Source organism: Furipterus horrens, unplaced genomic scaffold (genome assembly GCF_987537825.1).
Source record: "Furipterus horrens unplaced genomic scaffold, mFurHor1.1.pri manual_scaffold_6, whole genome shotgun sequence".
Taxonomy (NCBI): Eukaryota; Metazoa; Chordata; class Mammalia; order Chiroptera; family Furipteridae; genus Furipterus; species Furipterus horrens.
In genome coordinates, this window is record NW_028327176.1 from 102,482,046 (window position 1) to 102,508,242 (window position 26,197).

The following is a 26,197-nucleotide window of genomic DNA, read 5'->3' on the forward strand; positions in this document are numbered from 1 at the left end:
CAATCCAGTTTTTCCTTTGGGGATCTTCTTACTAAGGGGAGAAAAACCTCTGTTCTAAGTCATGAGATCATGTTTGTGGAAGAAGGAGATTCTGGGATGTCAGATTGTTTTATAGCACAATTTATCATTTGTTTCAGAAGGTGACCAAGACACAGTTTATTTCCAAAAAATGTGTAAGTCCTTATCTTATATCTCACACCAGTATTGCACTTCAGCTGGCTCCCAGGGCCTCTTGCTGTCCCATCTTTTTTTCTTAATTAAGACCAGGTTTACTCAGATGTTTTCATTATGATGATGCTCGTTGTACTTAAAACATGTGCAATTTTCATTTGCATGTGTTCTCAGTTTTTAAACCTACTCTTATCGCTTCTTTACAGAATCATTTGCTCAATGCGTTCTTCTCCATTCGATATCTCACTCTCATTTGAAATATTGTTCCATTTACTAGAACAAATGGATATGTCCCTTTTGCCAGTCTATCAGTAATGAATGAATAACCTAACATAACATAATTTAGTACTAAATTATATGTATTTTTCTTAAACATTTGTTATACTTTTATTCTTGCAGCCTAAATATAAACCTTTAAATGTTATGATTTCTTCTGATTCTTTGTCATCTCCTACCCATTATAGCCCAATAATTATAACATAGTAGGCATGAAGATAGTTCATGATAGAGTAATTTACTGAGAGCACTAAACCACTCTAATTATACTCGTACACATAGAAACACAGTTTTAAGTTAAGTATTTAGTAAAAATAAGAACCCTATGTTAGTCTTTTAGTTTGTTATGCATCATCTAAGGCAATGGAAAGAAGCATGTTCTGAGATTCTAAACTCACAGTTTTTATACATTAAACTACAGTAAATGGAAATAAATATTTTTGTTACTTTAAGATTTTATTTTTCTTAGTGATTCAATTGCAACCAATTCTTTTAAATAAAGATACTTTGAAGTTAGGGTTATTTATTTTTCCCCAAATTTCATCATAGTACTGATGTATCTTGGATAAGTCATTCCACCTATCTACAAAATAGAATAAACACAGCTATCACAAATATACTTTGAATATTAAATTTTGCATGTGTCAGGGAAAATAAATAATTTCATTAAAATGTGAAGAATGCATTAAATTGAATTTAGATTAAAATTATATAATGTCTTCTCATATAATCCAATTGCCTGCCTCAAACCTAATTGAAATTCGGAATGATTTCATTTCAATTCCATATGTCAAGTGTTTATTTGAGTACCTAATTTTCTCTAAGCATTAGGTTGAGAACTGGACAGAAACTTCAAATGTATAGAATGTAGGGTGGATTCAAATGTGCATACTTTATTATCATTAATAAAGTTTGAAGAAAGGAGGAAGTTAAGCTTAAAGTGCCAGAAATTGTCAGATGGGTTTTGACATGTGAATATATGTATCTATCTCCTGTGGGAATGGGAAATTAATTCATGATGACAGAATTCCTGGCCACTAGTGAATTCCTGGCCACTGGTGAAATTTAAAGTTATTTCAGAACCATATTTGACATGATTTAAAGTAAGGAAGAAGGTGATGTATTATTGTACTTAATTAAGAAAAAAAAAAAACTTTTGCTGGGGTAAGTACTTTTTAAGCTAATCAACATTCCTAAGACCTTACTATCTTGTCAACCCACTAAATCCATATTGATTTTCAAGATATGTTAAATTCTGAAAAGAGAAGTATGTATTTATAATAATCACTAGTAAAATTAAAAATATAATGTTCTTTTAATTTTCTCATTATTTCAAAGGATAGAAATGTTTTAAATCATGAAGAAATCTACAAAAATATATGATCTGGAAACAAACAGTGTGTGTAGCAAAATTGGTTCTATCACTTCTTCGTTACTTGCAAAAAAGGATCACCTTAGAATCACAGCTTTGTCATGTGAAAACTATGAATGAAAACACAATCTCAGTGTTTTTGTGAAAATTAGCTTTGTAATATCTTATAAACTGTATATTGCCACACAAATATCATTTATGGGTGCATAAGTATTTATGTGAGGTGATAAACACTAGTTAACATATGCCACATAAAAACAAAAATGAATGGCTGAAGGAAGGACACATAACATCTCTTTCATCTACTGATACCTATGTCAATTCTAAACATTACTAGAGAAATGAAGCCTGTCCTAATTAATTTTCATGTGAAGAGAGAAATGAAAACACTAGTTTGGGGCTCTATAAGGGGTACATATTCCAGAAAGGTTTCTGGAAGTCTAGATAAGGATGAAGTGCTACTAGTGTGGTCGAGGTATACTGTGGACAGTAACCCATGACAAGTCCTGCAAGCACATGCATGGGGACAACTCTGTTAGGAAACCGATGGTTAAACATTCAGTGACTCCCATGCATTGATTGTGTTAGCTTTTTCAGGCTTTGTGGGGAGTTCTCCATCCTTCCAGGAGAGATGTCTGGCATATATCTGATCTCCCACTCCCAGCAAATTAGTTATCTGCAGATGACTTCTTTGCCCACCTCATGATGCTCCCTGCAAATAGAGAGGCAGAGTAGAAAGTAGGAAAAGGTAGGTTTGGAACATGTCTGTTTTTACTGGGTCCAAGTTGAAATCAAAGTAGGAGCAAGGCCATGGGTCAGTGGAAGTTTGTAAAATTTGTCTGAAAGGGTATGATCTTACAGAATTAGATACTACTAGGTTTCAATTCTGTATACTCTTTTACCAGCTGTGATATATTGAACAATCCTGGCTGGTTTAGCTCAGTGGATTGAGCGTCGGCCTGCGAGCTAAGTGTCGCTGGTTCGATCTTCCAGTCAGGGTACATCAGAGAAGGAAAACTCTGACTCCAAAAAAAAAAAACCTCCGCTGCCTTGCGGCATACCTCTTCAGGGGAAAGGCTAAGGGAGTAAACCCCGACAGAAAATCCGGAGCCGGAGTCCCTAAGGCGGTTCGACGTTGTAGTCAACACCGGCAACTCCTGCGGCGCACCTGAAGCCAAGCTGTATTGACTCCGTCTTTCCCTTGGACCCTTCAGCTGCGAAGAGAGGGGGGGTCTGCTGCATGGGCAACAGCAGACCCTCCATATTACCCTGCCCAGGCTCTGTAGCTTCAGCGTCATCGCAAGATGTCGATTCAACACGGGAGGAGACAGATACCGTGTCACTCCCGAGTCGGACTGCACAGCCATTCTCGGCAGTGCAGATAGACTCTTAAGAAGCTACACCATCGTCTCTCGAGACGGACGGCTGCCGCCGCGCGCGATATATTGAACAAATGATTTAGTTCACTCTATTTAAATTTCCTCATGACATTGAGGTTTTTGTGAAATTTTAAAAGCTATAAAGAGAAAAGTATAAACTTCTCATACAGTGTTAGAAAATAAATGTCTTGAAACTTAGGTTACTTGCATATCCCTTGTTTTTACTTTCCCTTTGTATTCATACTTAAAACTGACCCCAGGTGGAGCATTGGTATTAGTGCTTATGATCTGCTCTATTGAAAGCACAAACTTCTAGTCTTAAAGCACTAGATCAGGTCTGCTGTTTGCCTTGTTCACTGCTATACTTTAACATGTAGCAAAATGCTTGAACCCACATACTCAACAAAATGACTGAGTAGATGAAGATGTTATCATGGATAAGAATCTAAGTTTACATTGTCATCAGTATTTGTGATTTATAGATTTGTGGCAGATTTTTACAAATAACCCTTCACTAACTCATTGATTTTTTCTTCATTTTTACTTTTAAATAAAGAGAATGCCTTCTCTTGTGATCCCTACCTATGCCTTAGTAAGCAACTACATTGTAGTCAGCCCTGTGCTGAGTACAATGCAAAAATGAATAAAAAAACTAAGTGCCTTACCCCCAAAAGGCAGACAATGTTTGTTGGGAGGTGATGATGTAGCAATGGAAACAATACAGTATCACTTGTGAAGACAGTTCTGATATATAAATAAAATGTCTTCAGAGAACATAAAAAAGAGCTATAAATGCTTCCTGGGAAAGTCTATTTTACTATTATTACTACTCTTACTACAGCTACTGCTACCACAGCCATCATTAAGAGCTATGCTTTATTAAGTGTCCATTAGGTTTCAGATTCTTTACTGAGAAAATCATTGTCTGATTTAATTCTTTAACAATCTTTTAAGATAGGTATAATCATTCTCATTTCACCCATTGGAACAACTGAAGTCAAGAACTCAGAACAAGATTTCAGAGGGAATAGAATAGGAGAGAGGATTCACAGTTAGTCATGGTGGACTCTGAATTTCTTCCCCATGTGTTCTATCACCTCAGTGAACACATGATTTTGGTTGTGTCTCAAAAAGCCAATGGCATATTTTCAAGAAATTGAAGAGAAGCCTGAACATTGATATGGCATTTTAAAAGAATTTGTGAACAATGAAGAATGCTGTGACTTTTAGCATGACTAAGAAGATATGGACATGGTTTTCAGAAAATATCAAAGTCAAATTAGGCACACATGGTGAAAGACCTATAAAGCTGAGGAGTTAAATACTGTCATGAATGGAGCGAAGAAACTATAGAAATTTTAAGCACCATTTTCTCAAAAATCTTGTAGCAGAAAGGCTATGTGGTGTGTTGTTAGAACATTCTAAATATGAAATAATAGGAAACATAATTAAGTTAATGGAATTTCAAAAAAAAAGAGGAGAAAGTGAACTTAGGATATAGTTATGACTTAGAAGCAGCCCAGTTAGCTTTTGATTTGGGGGAAGAGTGCTGGGAAGTAAACAATGTCAAGTGTTTTAGCCCTTAATACTCTGTGTTTGGTAATAACAATCAGTGAAACAGAGAATAAAAAGAAGGGGAGAGACTTGAGCCTTTGTGAGTAAAATGAGTTCTATTTTGGATATATCGGGATTACAGAATTTGGAGGCCAGCCAGATAAGTAAGTTCCATAACTAGTAATAAATTCAGCTTTGTGGTTTGGAAAGTAGATTTAGAAAAAAATATTTGCTGATAGCAGAAGTTATTGTACTAAAAAAAAAAAAATCTCAGGAAAGCGTATAAAACAAGAATAAAATGAATTCAGGGACAAAATGTGACAAGTCCCTGCATTGAAGAGACTATCAGAAATGGAGAAGTCAACTAATAATAATAGTCAAATAATGACAACTAAAGCAGTGTTCAGAAGAACTAACATAGGCCTCGGGGTTTGATTTTAGAAAAATATTTATAACATCAGCAAGATTTTGTTAATTACTGTGAACATATTGGGGATAAGAGTATATAAGAGTCGATAAAGTGGAGACAATTTGTCTAGGCTGCTTTTCAAGATGTTTGGTAAAGAATAGAGTAAGACAGATCAGGAAGTAGTTTAAAGAAAAAAAACAACCAATTCTACTTATAATACACTCAGAACCACTCCATTCTTCATTATTCTTCTTATTATCACCCTGGACTGTGCTACCCTTACATATTAACTATATTGTTTCAATACAATACCTCCTAACTCATGAAAGCACTTCAGAGAAATCTTTTTAAAACAAAATTCAAATCATGTTTTCCCTTTGACTAAAACCCATTGGATTTATCTCTGAATAAAAGGCAAGACCTTTCATAGTTCCTAAAAAGCTCTGGGTAATGTCAACATGTTCCATTTCTGACTAACTGTCCTCCCAAGTTACTCTGTTCCAACTACTCTTGCCTTACACGTGTCCCTCACAGATCTCAGGTGTGCTCCTATGACAACTTCTTTGCCTCTTATTATTTTGCTCAAAAGGCACCTTCTCAATAAGAGCCCCTTGAAAAACTCCGTTTAAAATTGTTAAGGTCCACCATCATTTTTGAGTCCTTTAAGTCTATTTGATTTATTATTTTCTAACTTAATTTGCTTACTTAGTATGTTTATGTTTGTATTTATTGCCACATCTAGAATATGAGCTCCACAAAGATAGAAAATTTTGCCAGCTTTGTTTATTGATTTGTCCTGACCTTATATTATGGCTAACCCATGGTAGGTTCTCAATGAGTACTTACTGAATTCATGAATAAATGAGAGGGGGAGGGGACGTGGAATGTAGTGTCTAACTCATGTACTATCAGTGTTATGAATTGACATTGATCATCTTGGGGGCAGATCCTATGTCTTATTCATTTTTTAACTCTATCAAATTGGATAGTATTTAAAACTCAGTTTGTGAGCAATAACTATAAGTTTCTTAAAACAGGAGCTATAATTTTTTTTAATCTCCAAATTCAAAACCCATGATATTATACCTGGGAAGAAGCACCATTAATCAAATATTGTATGAAAAAATAAATTCCCAATTGGAATTAGATATTGTCCTTGCCCCAGGACATTAAGGGAAAATAAATCCTGAAATGGGTTGGGTTTGAATATTTGGAATCAGGTTGAATTCTAATTATTTTCCTTTTAGTCCTGTGCTGGGTTTGATGGTGACATATCTCATTTCAACATAATGCTTGTAACTGGTTCAGATGTGTATCATGTAAATAACAACAAAAATACTGTTTCCAACAACTGGTGGTGTTAGTTCCTCAAGGTTAATGCTAATTAAGACTTACAGAGAACTGAAAGTGAAAGAAAATACATAGTGTCATGGAAATTTAGATTCTGGGGCAAAGGAGAGAAAAATACAAAATATCAGGTTTTTAGAGTTAATGAGTTTAATATTATCTAACTATTTTGTCAATTATTCCAATGAAAATTACAGTATACAGGCAAGAAGATTGCCAGAAATCTCCCCACTTAAAAGTATTTGCCTTTTTTTCTTAAAAAAAATTTTTTTTTGTTAATTAATGCTGAGGGCAATATGAATAATTAGTGACACCATTTTCTCTTTAAGGGACAGACTGCAGAATGTCATCAAAGGGGCCTCTAGAGTTTTCAGTGGATATCATCACACTAAGCTGTTAAAAGATTTCTCCAGGGAACGATATTAATTTCATAGTTGATGCTCATCAATTCACATTTTCTTTCAAGTTTGTCACATTTTTCCCTTGGACAGAAAGCAGAGGATTGTGGCTTAAATATACACTGAATTATACAAGGAGAGGCCAGCACAGAAATTCAGATGGTTTTAGTTTTGTCTGTCAAACACTGAAGGATGGTGGGTCTGTTAGTACAGACTAGTTCATGTACAGAGATGTCTTTAGTGTCTTCTAAAACACCTCTCACCATTTGCCACTACTCAGTGGCCAATGAAAAACTCAATTTTTATTTGTCTCATATTAATAGTATACTAGGTTTCTCAATTCTACTTTGTAGGTCTTGATGTAATAATGACCCAGTGTCTGCTTATGTGGGATAAAAAATAGTCAAACTTTTGTAGCAAGCACTTAATTTTACTAATCTCCTTCTCAACATGGCTGATATATTTATTGACCAAAAGTTAGGCTAATTTTTTTTCTGGAGTCACTAATATAATGTCTCTGGTCCATATATACTAATATGTAATCATTTCAAATAGAAATTTGTTCTCATAAGACAAAAAAAATTATTGGCTACCTGAAAACATTTTTGTTTTCATTTTTATTTTTTAATTTCTGTGAGAATAAGTGCTTAAATATAAACCAGGGGTTCTAACCCCAACCCCTCACAGAGGATGTTTGGCAATGTCGGTAGACACTTTTATAGTCACCATCAGTGGAAGGAGTGTTATTGGCATCTGGTGGGTAAAGGCTAGGGATGCAGAGAAACATCCTGCAGCTGAAGAAAGAATGCACAACCACAACAAAGAACTGTCTGGACCAAAATATCAATAGTGCCGAGGCTGAGAAACCCTGTTTAAATGAATATTGTAAAAATAATTTTGGAGATATTTATGTTACAAGAGAACACATTAAACAAAGTCTATTTTTAGTTATCAAGATAGGTGAAAGATAATGTATGTAAGGCTCCAATGTATGCTTAGCAAATAATTATTTCATAATGGGAACTCATATGTTTATTAAAAGTTGAAAAATTAGGACTTCCGGCCAAGATGGAGGCTTAGACGGACACGCTAGGTCTCCCTCTACAACTAGAGAGGAATACAACTACTTCAAAACAAAGGATAACTAGAAATTCCAGAAAATAAAACTACACGGAAGCCCAACATATGAAGTTATAAACCAGCGGTGCCATTTGGGCAGGTAAGAGTTAAAGAAGGCAAAGCTGTTTGTGGAGCGGCGGGCAGGGCGGCGAAAAATCCCGGAGGCAATCAAGCCCCTGGCGTGTGCGGGACCCCGGCGCTGGGGAGAGCGGCCGCCGCATCGCCTTGAACAGTGAGGCCCAGGGGGGCGGGAGGACGGATCCCGGTCTCCTAGCTGAATAACTGTGTGAATCCATCTTGGACCCCCGCCCCCAAAGAAAGCACCACAGGGCTGCGAAATAGGTCGCGGACAGGCGCCGGTCGCTGAATTGTGACGCGTACACAGGCACTGCCCCCAACAGCCGGCCCAGGAAAACAAAACGCATCTGTCAAAATGTGGCAGACAAATATAGAGATCCCGGTGGCACAACTCACCAGACAGCAGATAGAGAACCTGACAGATGAACAGATAAGAAACCTGTCAGAGGCTCAGTTCTGGGCCATTGTTATCAGGTGGCTTACAGAATTCACAAAAGAGCAGGAAAAAGATATGAAAGAAGCGAAAAACTTTCATAACGAAAGGAACAAAACCACATACGAGACAGATGGTGAGGAATCCAGAGTTCATTTCAACAAACTGGAATATGGAGAAGGAACAAGCAGTCAACCAATGCAGCGAGAGGAAATAGGAAGCAACAATGAGAGGATCAGAAACCTCTGGGACAGCTATAAAAGGCCCAACATAAGAATCATTGGTTTGCCAGAGAATGAGGAAGATGAACTAGAACTTGAAAAATTGAGTGAAAATATAATAAAGGAGAACTTCCCAGACTTGGGGAAGGGAATAGACATGCAGGTCCAGGAAGCAAGGAGAGTTCCCAAGAGACTGGACCCAGGGAGAACCACTCCAAGACACATTATAATCAAAATGTCAAAAATTAAGGATAAAGAGAGAATCTTAAAAGCAGCAAGAGAGAAGAAAAGAATTATGTACAAAGGGGTCCCAATTAGACTATCAGCTGACTTCTCAAGGGAAACACTACAGGCAAGAAGGGACTGGCAAGAAATATTCAAAGTAATGAAAATCCAAAACCTATCGTATCAGCAGCCGTCTGTCTGGAGAGACGATGGTGTAGCTTCTTAAGAGTCTATCTGCACCGCCGAGAATGGCTGTGCAGTCCGACTCGGGAGTGACACGGTATCTGTCTCCTCTCGTGTTGAATCGACATCTTGCGATGACGCTGGAGTGTCCTCTCCAGTGAAGCTGAAGCTACAGAGCCTGGGCAGGGTGATATGGAGGGTCTGCTGTTGCCCATGCAGCAGAGCCCCCCTCTCTTCGCAGCTGAAGGGTCCAAGGGAAAGACGGAGTCAATACAGCTTGGCTTCAGGTGCGCCGCAGGAGTTGCCGGTGTTGACTACAACGTCAAACCGCCTTAGGGACTCCGGCTCCGGATTTTCTGTCGGGGTTTACTCCCTTAGCCTTTCCCCTGAAGAGGTATGCCGCAAGGCAGCGGAGGTTTTTTGGAGTCAGAGTTTTCCTTCTCTGAATCCAAAACCTACAACCACGAATACTCTATCCAGCGAAATTGTCATTCAGAATAGAAGGACAGAGAAAGTGTTTCCAGGACAAAATAAAACTGAAAGAGTTCATTAGATCCAAACCACTGTTATATGAGATGTTAAAGGGACTGGTTTAAAAAACAGAAGCTAAGGAGATGAAACAAAGGCAAACGAAACAGGCAACGAGAGTGGAAAAGGAACTGTGGGTAAGGGAAGCATAGTTGGGGGAGGTCAACAGGGAGGGGGAGTGGGGAGAGGGAGGGAGATGATATAGGAATTGGGGATCATGGTAGGAGGGAATGGAATAGACGGAGAGAGGTTGGGAGGAACTGTATGCACAACTAATGGACATAATCTAAAAGGGGGGGACAACTGGAGGGAGGGGGGCCACCGGGTGGAGGGGAGCAGAGGGAAGGGAAATTGGCACAAATGTAATATTTTAATCAATAAAACACATTAAATCTGAAAAAAAAAAAAGTTGAAAAATTAAACAGTCTTGTGTGATAGAAATATATCTAGAAACTTCATCAAAATGAAAAAATATACTTTCTCTGTGCATATCACTGTAATAAATAATGGTTGGTATGAACATATATCCTTAGAGCTCATATAAATATTTAGAAAATGGAATAAGATGTCATAATAAAAATATCAAGATCGTAGCTGGGGCCTGGAAGTTTGTTGACTTCTTATCTGAGTCTAAGTCTGACCCACATGTATTTACTCAAAAAAGCTCTTTTTCCTTTAGTTAAATTACCAAAATTGTTTTCAATTTTATTTTGGAGGCAATGGAATTTTCCAACTGCTTCTATTTATATGTTGAGGTATAGATAATTTTTACAAATCTGGATTAATACAAATTACTAAATTGTATTTCTACACCTATAAAAGAGTCAGATTTTGCATTTTTGAATAGAAACTGTATGATACAGAGGTATGGTTAAGAGTATTGTGGAGTGGAACTCAGGCAGAGTGGAGCTGAAGAGAAAAGATCACTCCCCCTTTTTTTTTCTGTCTATGTCCTCAGTCAGGGTCATTTCCCAGGAGAGAGGACGTGAATTCAGCTATTAGTCATAGTTTCTGACTTCCTTTGTCAAAATATTCCATTATGGCCCTGACTGGTGTGGTTCAGTTGGTTGAGCATTGTCCTGCAAACCAAAAGGTTGCCGGTTTGATTCCCTGTCAGGACACATGCCGGGCTTGTGGGCCTGGCCCCCAGTTAGGGTGCATAGGAGAGGCAACTGATTAGTGTTTCTCTCCCTCTCTATCCCTCCCCTATCCTCTCTCTAAAAACTAAATCAATAAACAAAATCTTTTTAAAAATTTAATTATGTATAGACCCTTCATCTTTTTGAAATTCTTCTCCTCCTTTCTTACTCCCTCTTCTATTTCTTGATACATATATTTTTCTACACTAAATAATAAATAATAATAGAAATTGGAGTTTGTTGTGATTTCCCTCTGCTCATCTGTTCTTACACTCTTGTCATTTTCTAACTTAAGCTCTGTGTCTCTCATGCAAAAGATCACTCCCAACGTCCGCTCTTTCAAGCCCCATGGATTTATACTTTTTCATAGGATTATCTATTGAACAGTATTTAATATTTTATATAACAATAAAATAATAACACATTTCTACTACAAGCTTCTAGAAGAAATATGCTCCTCCAATTTTTTTGACCAAGAGTTTTTCACATTATTTATACCAATTCACACAAGGCACATATATCTTTGAATAGTTGTTAATGAACGTCCATTAAGATCATTCTGCTTATGCTGGTACCAGGAGATCAAGAGAAAATACAAAGTAAAGGCACCAGATATGTGTGTGACATAGAATCACTTTGGAATGGTTCAATATTAAATTTTATTTAATTCCTTGTGTATTACAGAGATACACAGGCCTTGCACGATGTGCTGGGAAGGCTTAGTGCCACCAGTCCTCTCTTCTTGGGCCATGTGTCTCTTTTTTTTTCTTCTGTGATCTTTACTTCTGCAAGCAGCAATGAGTTGCAGGTCTTATGCAGTAAGCAATCCTAATTTCATTTTCGTGGCACTCGGGTTTACACCGACCATTACCCTTTCTGCACTCTCTCCTCAAATCCAAGCTACCATACTGGGGGTATTTCTTTCTGGCTATAAGAAGGAAAGAAGGACTGAAATTAGCAATCTAACTATGACACACCCATATTTTAAAAGTTCAGGAAGCAAAAGATCATAGAACAGGGCAAAAGAGAAGACCCCTGCTTCTAATTTATGACTGAGCCCTTGGTGGAAAGTCAGTAGTAGAAGTCAGAAAGTGTCTTGGACCTACATGAGGTGGACTATCTTGCCACCATACAAGTTGGAAGATAATAATTGAAGTATAGTTTCCAAAGTCAACAGGAAAAAAGCGTTCATCATTTATCTTCTGTCAAGTTTAGTCTTTACAATCATCTAAATTTATTTGGAATCCCATTTTCTGCTTTCACAAGCATTATTTAGACAGACTGGACAATTATATGATTGTCGTAAAATAGGACACACTCACAGATAGAAAGCAGGCTGACAGATATTGGGAGTTGTGTTAGGTGGAGGCTGTGGAGACTGTGGAGGGATTGAGCAAAAATGAAAAAAAGAGAAAAAAGCTCATGGACAGGGACAACAGTGTGGTGATTGCTGGGGGGAAGTGGAGTAGAGGGCGGTGGTGGAGGGTATCGGGGTGATAAATGCTGATGGCTGGAGACTTGAGGTCATGAATACACAATACAACATACAGATGATGTGTAGAAGAATTCTCCACCTGAAACTGGTATAATTTTCTTAACCAGTATCACCCTAATAAATTCAATAAAAAACAAAACACAAAGTTGAGAAAGAGAGAGAGAGAGAGAGAGAGAGAGAGAGAGAGAGAGGCAATATTAGGCAACCTGACTTTCTACAACTCCTGTGGGTATTTTAGGATTTACTTCCCTGAAGAAATCACCTAGCTCAGTTGGTTAGAGCATCATCCCTATATGACAAGGTTGCAGGTTCTATCCTCCGTCAGGGCACATATAAAAATCTACCAATTAATGCAAAAATAAGTGAAACAACAAATTGATGTCTTTCTCTCTCTCCATCTCTCTAAAATCAATTTTTTTTAAAAAAGAAATGATATAACTTAGACATACGTCTAATCACAGCATTGATTTTAAAAAATGGGAATGTCTAGAAGGTGTTGTCATTGTTGGCCATGAACTGATTTCTAAAATTAGCAGGGCTCCAAGCTACATGTTTTATCTTGTAATTTAGAGATTAACATATTATAATTTTATTATTTAGGATAGTTGAAGATACTTGGAGAGTTGAAGGATGTTGGTCTGATAGGCTGTAAGATCTATTCCAAGACAAATATGTTTTAATTTTATATTCCCCATTATATCCTGTCCAATGTGTTTTCAGAATCCCTTTGTTTTAGAGTCCTTTTTTTTTTTTTTTTTTTTTTTTGTATATACACACCACTTTTGATAAGTAATGGCTTTACTCTTATGGTGAGACTAAGGGCAACTAGTATGGGAGAATTTTAAATTTTGTGGGTGTCTGACCAAAGGACAGACTCAAATATTTTTGTATATTTGAGGTATGAAATCAAATACATTTTATCATTAGTTTCTGCCATTAATTACAGTTCTATGTCCCAATTAATCCCTTTAAAGGCCAGGACTTCCTTCCTAGATATTCTGTCTGCATTTCCAACTGTTGGTGGCAAGTAATCATACTTGTAAGTGAATACTTACACTACATTATCCATACTGTTGGTATAAATAGCTTATATAAAACCTAGCTCTTCCATTAAAATGAGCTCTCTTTTTACTATAACTGAAGCAATTCAGAATATGGCTTATAGCAAAATAAAAAATTTACTCTAACAGATTAAATGTTAAGTTCTAAGCATCATTATTTAATCTACAATTTCTTAGGAGTTATCAAACTATATATGATTTGCTAGTGACAGAAACCTGAATTATACTCAGTTTAGACAGAGTTCTGTCATAATTGACACTATTGTTCAATATTCACTATTGCCCAATTGACCTCACCCCTTCTCTTGTTATTCATCTTATTTCACCTTTTTAAAATTATTGTCTCCTTTCTTTTCATTCTGACCTCTAAGTATATGTATTCCCCAATATAAGTGTTTTGGGATCACTAATATTCATCTTTGCAAGCATCCATCCACTCATTCAACAATTAAGTGCAGTTGACCCCTGAACAAAGTGGGGTTTAGGGTCACCAATTTCCTACAAACTCAAAAATTCAAATATAACTTTAACTCCCCCAAAACATAACTATGAATAGCCTACTGTTGACTGAAAGTCTTATGAATAACATAATCAGTTGATTAACACATATTTTGGATGTTATATGTATTATATTCTGTATTCTTACAATAACATAAGCTAGAGAAAAAAGTGCTGTTGAGAAAAATGATAAGAATGAGACAATGCATTTTTAATGTTTATTGAAAAAAAATCTATTTATAAGTGGACTCACACAGTTCAAGCTTGTGTTGTTCAAGGTTCAACTGTATACTCCATGTTAAGTTCTGTGCCAGTCTCTAGAACAGGGTTTCTCACCCTGGGCACTATTGACCTTTGGGTTGGACAATTCTTTGCTGTTGGATGCTATCCTGTTCACTGAGGAGTGTTTAGCACCATCCCTGACCTCTACCCACTATGTGCCAGTAGTAGCTGTTGTGACAACCTAAAAATTCTACAGATACTTCCTAATATTTCCTCAGAACCAAAGTTTACTCTCATTGGAAACCACTGTTCTCTTGATGCTGTGATTAAGCCAAACCTACATTGTTTCTACCCTCAGATATGCTGTTCAAATAGAATCTTCCCTCTGAAATTTCTGATCACTTTCAAGAAAGTAATTTCTCTTTTCATTACTCTCATATGTAGCATTCATATTGCATGCTAGAAGATTTCTTTAAAAAATGTATAAAGTTCTACTTAATATAAGATATAAATGAGCTAGATAATTCCTAAAATATTTTCAACTCATAATTTCTTATTTTTACTCATGTGCTGTTTTATTCCTAGAGTAACATTCACTCCCTTGGAAACTGGAAACTCATGACCACACTTTCAGCACAAAACTATACTATCTATTCTATAATCAAAGTACATACCAGATTTAAAGAAAAGTGATTTTTGGCAAAAGCATACTTTTCAATTTGACAGATAAAGTGAAACAATAAGTGATAATAAAATAACACTTCATTTCTAGACATTTAGTACATTTATAAACTCTAGAAAATGAAGAAGAAAACTTAGTGATGTAACTGGAAATTTCCTTGCATAGAAAAGTTAAAACTATTATCTAGACATTTTCTTATTCATAACTTTCTTAAGTGGGAATAAGTTTATGTACCTCAATTTTGAATAAAAACTTATGCCATCTGAAAATGAGATATTTAAAACAATGGAAGAATGCTAAAAGATTGTCATACAAATGCATTTAATTTTATTCAACTCAGTTTAACCACTACATGTTGGTGAACTAACTGTAAGATGAAAGACAATATTCTTGTTTTATTATTTTCTAAAATGTCCATATTCTATATCTTTTAATTTTGTGGAGAAAATATACTCATATATCTTGACATATTTCTTTTATTTTGGAAATTTTTTGGTCAATAATGCAAAAGTTCTCTAAAACTTTTGTAAATGTGTGATCAATAAGGACAATGACCTCATTTTGTAAATATAATTAAAATATACCGATAGTTAACATTGATGTTGTAACCTATGTCACTATATCCCCAAACAGTTATAACTTCTAAGGCTACAAGACACATAAATTTTAAATTTTATGATAAGTGCATGAATGAATTTAGTTATTAGTAGGGACACATGATGTGACTGTTATAAGGAAAAATAAGCTATTGAAACATAAAAACACTTGCCAAAGTGATATTATTAATGTTAACTATTGTTGAAATTAAAAGAATGAAAGTTTATCACATATTAATAGACTTTTATTTTGGCTCTTTTTAATACTGGAAAAAACCTAGCGACCTTATTTTAGCAATTTTTAAATGAAAGAAGAGGATGTGATTTTCTTAGCTAAATTAATAACATCATTTTGTTACTTTGTTGATGCTTGGGCTCTACTTAGAATTTTATTCACTTGCAACCTTTAAGTGACAATTTATCAGTTTATTATGTGTAAATTTTTTAGATTGTCATTATGGACTCTCTAATATTCATAATGAAAGGTAAATTAATGTAGTCTCCTAGACCTCAGTTATGACTTCTCTTGGGTCTAAAAACATCTTCCGGGTACTAAAAATAAATATATTTTTGTGAGTTAGGGAATTTGAGTCTGATTTCAGTGACAGTATCTATCGTAAACTGTGTAGACTTGAGCTGGTCCTTCACCTTAAGCTCTTTAAGAAGAGAATAGTCTCAATAATTGCTCCATCTCCAAAACTTAGTATTCTACTTATGCACAATTAATACTTACACATTAATTCAAGAGAAAAGAATCTTGTTACATACCTGATGTGAAGATATAGCCCTTGAAGGGGGAAAGTTCTCATGAAAAATAGAGCTCATATATGAGGTATTATACTCAACATTCATATTATCTGTATCACTCAAAGACATAAGAGTAGTGATAAGAAATATTTAAAGAAAGGTCAAGAAGTGACATAATTTGCTGGTAGTAGAAAGAACAGTATATCAAGAAAGGCTTCCTAGTAATTGGAAGTAGTATGCTAACATATGTTTAAAAAAAGGAAAAGGTAAATAGATTGTTCCTTAACACTGTTCTCTCCTCCTTATAAGTTTTTTTTTAACTTTTCAGTTTGCAATCATTTTAGATTTACAAGTGTTGCAAAAATAATAAAGCCCAATTTCCCCTCTGGTAAGATTTTACTTAACCATGCTGCATTGATCAAAACTGAGAAGTTATCACTGGTATAATATTATTAACTAAACTATAGAGTTCACTTATATTTCACCTGTTTAAAAACTATTGCCCTGCCACCCCTTTACTTTTCTGTACTAGAGTATCACAATGCTTTTGGTATAAAAAATGCTTTAATCCCTATGTTATTACCATGCTTTTAATGAGAAATAACTGGTGTCTCCTCAATTTCATTAACACAAATATACCCATAAATGTTTCTATGTTACCTGATAAAATTGTGACCCAAAAGAGCAGAATAAAGAAAAAGAGATGAATCTTCATGGTAGAGAGTTTCTTGGGAAAAAGTGTGAACAGATCTTTCTCCAGTCAGGTTTTTCACATAAGGAAACAGAGAACACTTTTTTATTTATAGATTCTCCTGGGAAGTGGTTCTAACTACTGGGGCTTATCAATAGCAAGAACATTTGTATGCTTGGTTGAATTGTGCAATGTTCAAAGAACATGGTCACAAAAATTATTACTAAATTTTCTTATGAAAATAACGACCATGTTACCTCAGATATACTGTCATGAAAACACAATGTTTAAGGGACTCTTAAAGGATGTGAGTTTGGATTGCCTAAAAATCACAGTGAAAATGTTACAGAAATACAATCCTCTCATATGTTACATATAATGATAAATATTTTAATTCTTTCAATATTAAATTAATAACTGTCTGAGTGAATAATATTGAATTTTATGGCTAGAAGTTTCCATTGAGATTAGTTTTGTTTACAGATAAAAACAATGAGAACCAGGAAGGTTGAATGTTTTATTTCAGTTTATATAATATATAATAGTTTAAATGTGACAGAACCAGAAAGTTCTGGATTCACTAATGAATATGAGAAATACTTTACACAATAGGATTTTAAGTATGACATAAATTTCTTATAATAAATTACCTGATTTCACAATTCTAGGTTCAATGTTTTTAATTCTGTTTATGGAACTGTAAGTGATTTCTGATCCAATTTGCATACTGACAAAGTCTATTATTTCAGATACATGCAGAAGAGCTGCAAGGTTTACATTGTATCCAGAAACTGATACTGTATTCAGAGAACAATTCATCAATTATCTTCTACCAAGGAGTCAAGAGAATTTCTAGGACAGTGGTTCTTAAACATTAGCTACATCACTATCCCCTAGAGGGCTTGTTAAAAAAAGATCACATGACCTCACCCACAGCATGTCTGATTTAGCAGGTCTAGAATAGAATCTAAGATTTTGCATTTCTAACAAGATCCTGAAATGCTAATACTGCTAACAGAGCCACATATTACTCCAATAAAACAACAGAAAAATGAATTACAGAGACATAGAATCTATGCTATAGATTAGTAAAAAATGTGAGACTTCTTAGAGATTTTAATCCAGTCCGCTGATGTTACAAGCAAGAGAAGTGAAATCAAGAGAAATTAATTTACTTGTCTAACAAGTGTTTTCATGTACAAAAAATTTTCAAGTTATAAAACACAAATAGAAACTTTCACTTAAATAAAATGTGAGGGCCCTGATTTAGCTATGTGTTCTTTCTGGAAAAGAAACAAAATGAAAAATCAGCATCAGCAGATAGGAGGCCCTGGCCAGGTATATCAGTTGGTTAGAGCATCATCCTGATATACCAAGTTCGGGGATTCAATCCCCAATCAGGGCACATATAATACTCAACCAATGAATGTAGAAATAAGTGGAGTAACAATCAATGTTTTTTCTCTCCCTCTCTGACTCTGTCTCTGTCCCTCTGTCTCTCTCACTCTCTCAAAAAATTAATAAAATAATATTGACCTGGAGGGTGACATCAACCAAAATGATGGGGTATTGACCTCTGATAATTTATCCCTTCAAACGAACAATGGAAAAACTGGTTAAAACTGCCAGAACTCTGGAAATAAACCAAAGGGTTGCAACAACTCAGAGAGTACTAATCATAAAAAAAACTGGCCAATCTCTCAAGAAAAGTGAGCTTTGTGACATTTTATCATATTCTAGCCCCATCCTCCACTCCTCAGCTCAGCAGAAACCTTGAAAAATAATGATCCACATTGATGGTACCAGGTGGAACACGACATGGCTAGAGTTCTTCAAATTCTCATTCCTGAAGAACTATCTTAATTTATCCTATAAGGTAGTTTCTTGGAAGACCTCATTGAAAGGCTCATTTTTATTTTTCCTGACCCAGAACATGTGCAGTACTAAAGATTCTCCCAAGGAGATTTTTTAGAAACACTTACAGGTCAATGTTTTAGTCACTGTTTTCTGAGGCAGTGAGAAACACTTAGGGCAAACAATAGACTAACCGAAATGTTTGGAAGGAAAGGATGAGGAAGGAGATATGTATAAAGGTTTTGAAAAATTCTGACATATTTCTAAGAACCTAGAAGGCCATTTACATGGGGTACATTTGGCTGCTACTGTGCTATGAGTTTAAATATATTGAAATTAAAACAAAACTGTCTTTCGGTCCAAGATTTTCCCCAGAGGTTGCAGCATTCAATTGATTATTCCAGGTTCCAAAATAGGTTTATCAGGCAGCTTCTGCAGTGTAATTGTTATACATGTGGGGGTAAAGATTCCTGGTGCTTTATAATTCTTTATTATCACAGAATACTTTATTTGGTCATGACTATTAATTTTTAATGTAATATTTTCCACAAATGTTCATGTAAGTATTATATATTCTTTTACTATATGGTTTCTCTGTGGTTTTTGTATTTGCTTTGGTATTCTGGACTATTTATATACTTATTCAAATGGTTAATATTTTATTCCACATTTTGTTTTTCCTTTTAGAAAAATCCATTTACATATATATTTTAAATGCCTATTGCTTGTCTTTATACATATTACTTAATTTTGAATATTTAAAATATTTTTATTTATGTGTGTATAATTTTCCTTATTCATATCTATCATTTTTATGTTATAATTTTATTTGGTTTAATTTTGACTTTATTCTGAATTTAAAACATTTATTTCTGAGATAGGTCAGTTTAACTTCTATCTTCCTATATTTAAATACTCTAATTTTTGAGTTTTTATATTTCTCATTTGTTCTTTTTAAATCAAAATATTAATCATTTATTAAATCACTTCAATTTTATGCTGAAATATTGGTTATAGTTTTTTTCTATTGTCTATTGAGATGAAAAGCTTATGTTTATGTCATTTTGGAGTAGATTTAGATCCTATTGGATTATAAATTTTGATCCAAGAGTAGTCTATTTTTTTCAGTTTTGCAATCTCTTTACACTAAAATTATAAGTCATACCATATCTACTCCAATTAAGATGTATTAATATATGCTATTACTTTGAGTTTATTGACATAAGGGCATAATGAATACTGGTTGTCAGAATGCATCACTAGCTATGCATTACCTGTTTATTTATGTATGTAATAGTATTTATTTTTAAAATGTTTCTTAACTGTTTTTGCAATATTGCAAATAAAGGTAGTTAAACTACCTTTAAATTATTTACTTAAAGTAGTAAAATGTGTATAGTCCATTTGTGTAGGAAATATATGCCTATATAGAATTAAGTGTGCTAGGAGTTTATTAGTGGAAATGCCCATGGGAGAAAAAAAGGGAGAGAGTCAGGGAAGCTTAAGAGAGCCACCAGATTGTGGCATCAAGCTGATCCTGAGTGAAGCAGAGAAAACATGTAGATGGATGCATTCTAGGCTGCTGTGCAGTCTAAAATAGATTCAGCAAAGTCATGGTGGAGTACTCTCCACACAAGCAGCAAGCTCTGCAGTCCTGTGTCTCTCAGGAAAATGTCAGCCTTACTCACTACAGCCAGCCATTGCCTGGGAGCAGTGTGTGGAAAGTGTAGCCTCATCACAAATGCAGAGACAGATCTCAGAGTCTGTCAGCTGGGGCCCTTCATTAATTATAGTCACATCTTCATGGTTCCCTAACCCTGCCCGATGTGTCCTGTAGACTTACTACATGTATGGACCCTTCTTTCTAAAGGCAAAGTCAATAGAGGATAATAGTGGGATAGACCTCAGTCTCCATCACTATTATTCATTGAACCCTTAATAGTAATACCTTTCTCTACTTAGTGTTGCTGCACATATGTCTTCCCAGTTATAATGGGCAAGGCAATGCCACAGGTGTTCTATACATGCTATTCTCTTCAGTTTTCTTGCATTTGTTCTGAGTCACTCATGAGAGGCATCATCATGATTCACCATGGGAATGGTCATAAATTACGTAAATCAGGCATCATTTCTTAACCTCAAAGTTGTTTCTGAAGAGACCCTGCCAGAGTAGAAGTACTGAAAGCTTGTTTTTCAATATTATGCTTCCTCTAAATTTTTGGACTGCCTTAAGGATCACCATGATCTACTTGTAGCCACTAAATAAATGGCAAATAGAAGTGGTTTTTGTGACTATACCGCCATAGAATCACCTCTACGTGAGTATGTGTATGAAATTACTGGAGGAGGACTGCAATGCAAATTCACTGTGTAACTTCATGACAACTCTTTCTGCATTGGTCAAGCTTTAATATTAAATTTCCTTCCTTTACTCATTACAAAGATACATGAGCAGGTGTTCTCACCTCTGAATGGTGCTCTGAAGTGATCCTGTCCTAGCTTCATATATCCCTTTGCTTCATTCTGTTTATACTACTCATACAAAAGGGGTCATAGATCCAATACAGAAAAAATTATTTTCTGTTCTTTCCAGAACATATCACTCTCACCATGGAAAGTTCCATAATTCATATTCAGGACCATATTGCTATGACATTTTTTTTTTAATTTCTGGCTGCTGGAAGGAAAGAATAGCTGGAACTGTAATCTAGCCATAACATATGATGAGTCCTAAACCATGTGATTTTAAATCAGGGGTCAGGAAATGGCTCCTAGGCTAAATTTGACTATTGAAGTTTTTTGTAAATAAAGTGTTACTAGAACACAGCCTCACCCATTTGTCTATATGTTGTCTATGGCTGCTTCTGTCCATAGAACAGTTAACTGCAGCAGAGAGAGTAATGGCCTGTGACACCCAAAATGTTTACTATTCAACAATTAATCATTACAAAAAGTTTCCCAACCACTATTTAGGCATTTGCATTAATTCTATAGAGTATTTTCAAGAGAAAAAAATGACAGCACACCCCAAGATTACAACTTTGATTTTTCACTCTTCACTTTTCCTTATTAAATTACTCTTTCAATGATTAATTCAACAGTTTCTTGTTAAGAATCTATCAGATGTCAAATTTGGCTTCAGGTACCATAGAAGACATAAACAACAGTGTTGCTCCAGTATTCTGTCTTCTGGGAAAATTTTCCCTGGACTTTCTCACAAACATGGCTACTTCTGCCTTTGTCTTTCCTTAGTTCTTTATTTGTTTCACTGATTCTGCCTTTATGTCATTGTATCGTGGTTAGGAATTCTGTGAAACAATATCTTAAATCTTGATTGAAAATAGGATATGCTATGGGTGAAATTATCACAACCTCCAATTCTGACTTTGTCACTCATTTATATCTTCTCCTTCAGGTTTAATAAAATGAATCAAAAATTTGTTAAATAAATAATTTCAAAAATGAGAAACATAAGAGGATAATTTGGCCTCTGACCATCCAAATATGCAGAGCTTGTACTTTTCCATTCTGTGTACGGGTGTTCATGTGTGTGTGCGCGTTTATGTTTATTTTACCTTTTAATTGTACTGTAGTGCCAAAAATATTTATTTTGTCTTACTATCTATTCATTACTTAGAACTTTTAAAGATGGCAATAATGTGTGTAGGAGGGGAAGAGTATAGACATCACCAAATATCTTTTCCATATTTACCCAGCTTGACTCATACTATTAAAATTATCTCCAAGGATTATAAATTTCCTGCTATTTGGCATTTATTATTTTATTAATTTGACTCAAGTAGAGAAGCATCATTTTGCCATTTAACCACACTGAGAGTATCATATGTTTTGTGATTTCAAATTCAGACCAGCTTATACTAATACTATCACCACCATTACCACCACCAATAATGATATGTATGTTATGACTTTCTAAGACTTAATTCTTAGAAGTGTATACTATAATTGTCTTCATTTTATAGACGAGAAAGAAAAGGGCTCAAAAAGTAACAAAATTGCTTAGAGTAACCTTGCTAGTAAATAGCAAAGTCACCATTTGAAATCTGAAAATCTGAGGCATAGTCATTTACCTCATCAATATACAATACTGCCCACACTGGAGTGCTGGACTCTGAACATTGTGTCTTGGTGTGCTCTGAGCAACTGAAGTCCAACTTAATGTGAAAAGTTACAGAGAGAACTCTGGGAGTGTTAATGCAACATTGAAGAATTATAAACAAAGGGAGCATTGCTAAGGCATCATGGAATTATTAAACCAGGTCTAATATTTATCTCTGATCCCTCAACTGATAATCCATAGTGACCTGACTACAAAAGCTACATGTACTTAAATTTGAATAATTATTAATAGATGAAGAAGCATTTCACATTGAAAATTCTCTGCCAGTGAACTATGTTTCCCTGCACTTATAGTCAGTATGGTCATTGTAATGCAAAGATTTTTCAAAATCCATTTATATAATTTTAAGGACTAAGCAACTTAAAATAAACTGAGGATGCCTATCCATGCATAACTAAATTTATCAGTAAATGCAGCTTTGTCTATATGATTTCTCTGAGTTTTAGGACCTGAGGTTCACTTCAGCTCTATATTCTATATGACAGTAAATTGTTATTATAGCATATTAAACTATGAATCTGAATATCCTTGAATTATTTTGGGGCCTGGGTTCTTTAATTCCTCAGTGCTCAAGATTCCTCAGTTATAGAAGGAGGATATTGTGATAGAATACTTGTAAGACTTTTTTCCTCTCCTATCTCACATTCTCTGAGGCTTTTCTCTTAGGAAAGTACATGGCATATATTTAATTTATTTTTATTAGTGAAAATATTTTGAATTTGGTGGAAGAAATTTCTAAATGTAAATTTTCATGAAATATAAAGTCTAACAAAAATATCTTGTGTGTGTAGAAATAGAAATACAGTTATGTCTGTGCAATATATTAACATCTAGAGGTTTTAAATGTAATTGTATTTATTTAATCATCTATTTTTAATTGTTATTTTTATTTGAAGTTGTTTTAGTGTAATTTATCTATTTCTAATCAGAGAAACAAAACTAAATAATCTAAATAATCAAAATAGAGACCGACTCATAATTAGAGAGCAGACTGACATCTTGGTGGGGAGCTTGGGGAAGTAGAGGGATTGAGCAAAGAACTGATGAATAGGAACAACAGTGAGGTGAATGCAGGGAGAGGGGAGTGAGTGGAAGTGGAAGAGTGTATAAGGGGGATAAATGGTGATAGAAAAAATAAAATTAAAAACTAAATTGAGAACACACAAAAATAAAAGTTAAAAATATAAATAACCTAAATAATCCAACTGAAAATTTAAAATACATACTTTTGTTATACTGGGCATAGAGAAGTTGAGAAGCCAAACAGAATGGTGATGGAATCCAAAAATTAGCAATAGCAGGTGCCTGGTACTGTGCCTGAAGCTGGGGACAGAGGCAGAAGTTGTATCCAAAATCTAAAAACTACAGTTGGTTACTCATTGGGATCTTTAACTATGTTGGAAGTTACCTAAAAATAGGTGAGGCAATAGTCATGGGGGAAATTGTAACCAAAAAGAAAATTAGCCAGCAATGCCAGGAAATGTTGCCTTGAAAGAGAGAGGATGAAGGAACAATGTTTAGGCTTTTCTCATCCGCCGTGCACTCTTCCTGTGGTGCCTTCAATTGGCTGAATTCACCTAGAAAGTAGGAAGCAAAGGGGTCTGAAAAATAAAACTGTCAACTGATTTCTGAAAAGAAACCTTGCAGGCTAAAAATAGGTTGGCAAGAAATATTCAAAGTCATGAAAAGCGGGGACCTATAGACAAGATTGCTCTACCTACCAAAGCTATCATATAGAATCAAAGGGCAGGTAAAGTGCTACCCAGGGAAGAAAAAAAACTAAAGGGGTTCATCATCACCAAGCCATTATTATATGAAATATTAAAGAGACTTATTGACAAAAAAGGAGATCAGAACTATGAACAATAAAATGGCAATAAATACATATCTATCAACAGTTGAGCCTAAAAAATAAACTAAGCAAATGAGAAGAATGAGAGAGAATCATGGATATGGAGAGCATTTTGATGGTTGCCAGATAGAGAAGAGGTTCAGGGCAATGGGTGAAGAGGTGAGTGGATTAAGAAGTGCAAATTGGTAGTTACAGAATAGCCAGGGGGATGTAAAGTAGGGCATAGGAAATGGAGTAGCCAAAGAATTTATACTGTACACATGACCCATGGACGCGAACAAAGGTATAAGGACTGCCTGAGGGAGTGGGGGTTGCTGGGTGGAGGAGAGCAAAGGGGGAAAAATTAGGACAACTGTAATAGTGTAATCAATAAAACATAATTTTAAAAAAGGAAGAAAATTGATTAGAAGGAAAATAGCTAATTAATACACAGTTTTATTATTTTGAGTTTTAAAAATAATATATTTGGTATTCCAGGTCATGAAAATGCTATTTGCTTACTGTTTTTCATTCACATTTATATATGTGATCCATCTGGAAATATTTCTTGGGCATATGTTATGAATTAGGGGTCAAGATACAATTTTTCCCACATTATATTCAAGTAAAATATATTATTTATTAAAAGTTCATTATTTCCTCTCTTCTCCACAATCTCACCTATGTTATAAAACAAGTAAATCTAAACATAGGTCTACTTCTAGACTTATATTTTGTTCTAACTGTTAATTCTTGTACCAATACCATATTCTTTTAATAAACCATGGCTAAATATTAGGTCTTAGTATTGAGTAAAATACGTTCCTCAGTTTTGTTCTTTTCAAGGTTATTTTGCCTTTTCTTGGCTATTTGAATTCCCATACATGTTTCAGAACTAAATTGTCAATTTAAGTAGTAATGGGAAGCCTGCTGAAATTTTAACTGTAGTTTCTTTGAATCTGTATATCAATTTTCAAAAAATTTTAAAAAATGCTTGTGATGTAATTTTCCCAATATATTAACAAGTGATATTGTTTCAATTATATTTAAATTTTCTATTTGTAATATTTTATAGTTTTTATTATAGATGAGATGCATTTTATTAGAAATATACTTAGATATTTTATGCAACTCTAAAAGGTATCATTAAAATTTTAAATTTGTTTCTGACATATAGTAATATAGTTTACTTGTTAGTTTTTAACTTATTTGGTGACCTTGTTAAAGTGATATATTTATTCTAGTAGTTTATAGATTTTTTAAAAATTTACTAGATATGTATTTATATGGTATGTGAATAATGAGAGCATTCTTTCTTTTCAGTTCTTATACTACTTGTCATTCTTCTTAGATGGTATCACTGGTGAAGTATGATATATAAGTGTTGTTAAATTGACATTTTAAATTTTCTTCTGAATTTGGAGAAAAATGTTTAATATTCCACTGTAAAATATAATGTTTGAGGTAAATTTTGATATAAAAAAATTATCAATTTAAAAATGTCTCTCAATACCAAAACCAGACAAAGGCATTAAAAGAAAAGAAAA

At 34.6% G+C, this 26,197-nt stretch overlaps 1 protein-coding gene across 1 annotated transcript; it reads right to left on the bottom strand.

Moving 5' to 3' along the window:
- Positions 1–11,508: 11,508 nt before the first annotated feature.
- Positions 11,509–16,891, bottom strand: LOC150007138 (beta-defensin 110). The gene is made up of 2 exons (XM_090280472.1): positions 16,794–16,891; positions 11,509–11,760 (listed from the first exon to the last, which is right to left on the bottom strand). Exons 1-2 carry the CDS (start codon positions 16,846–16,848, stop codon positions 11,612–11,614), a joined length of 204 nt encoding a protein of 67 aa, XP_090136598.1. The 5' UTR covers positions 16,849–16,891; the 3' UTR covers positions 11,509–11,611.
- Between the last annotated feature and the right edge of the window lie 9,306 nt (positions 16,892–26,197).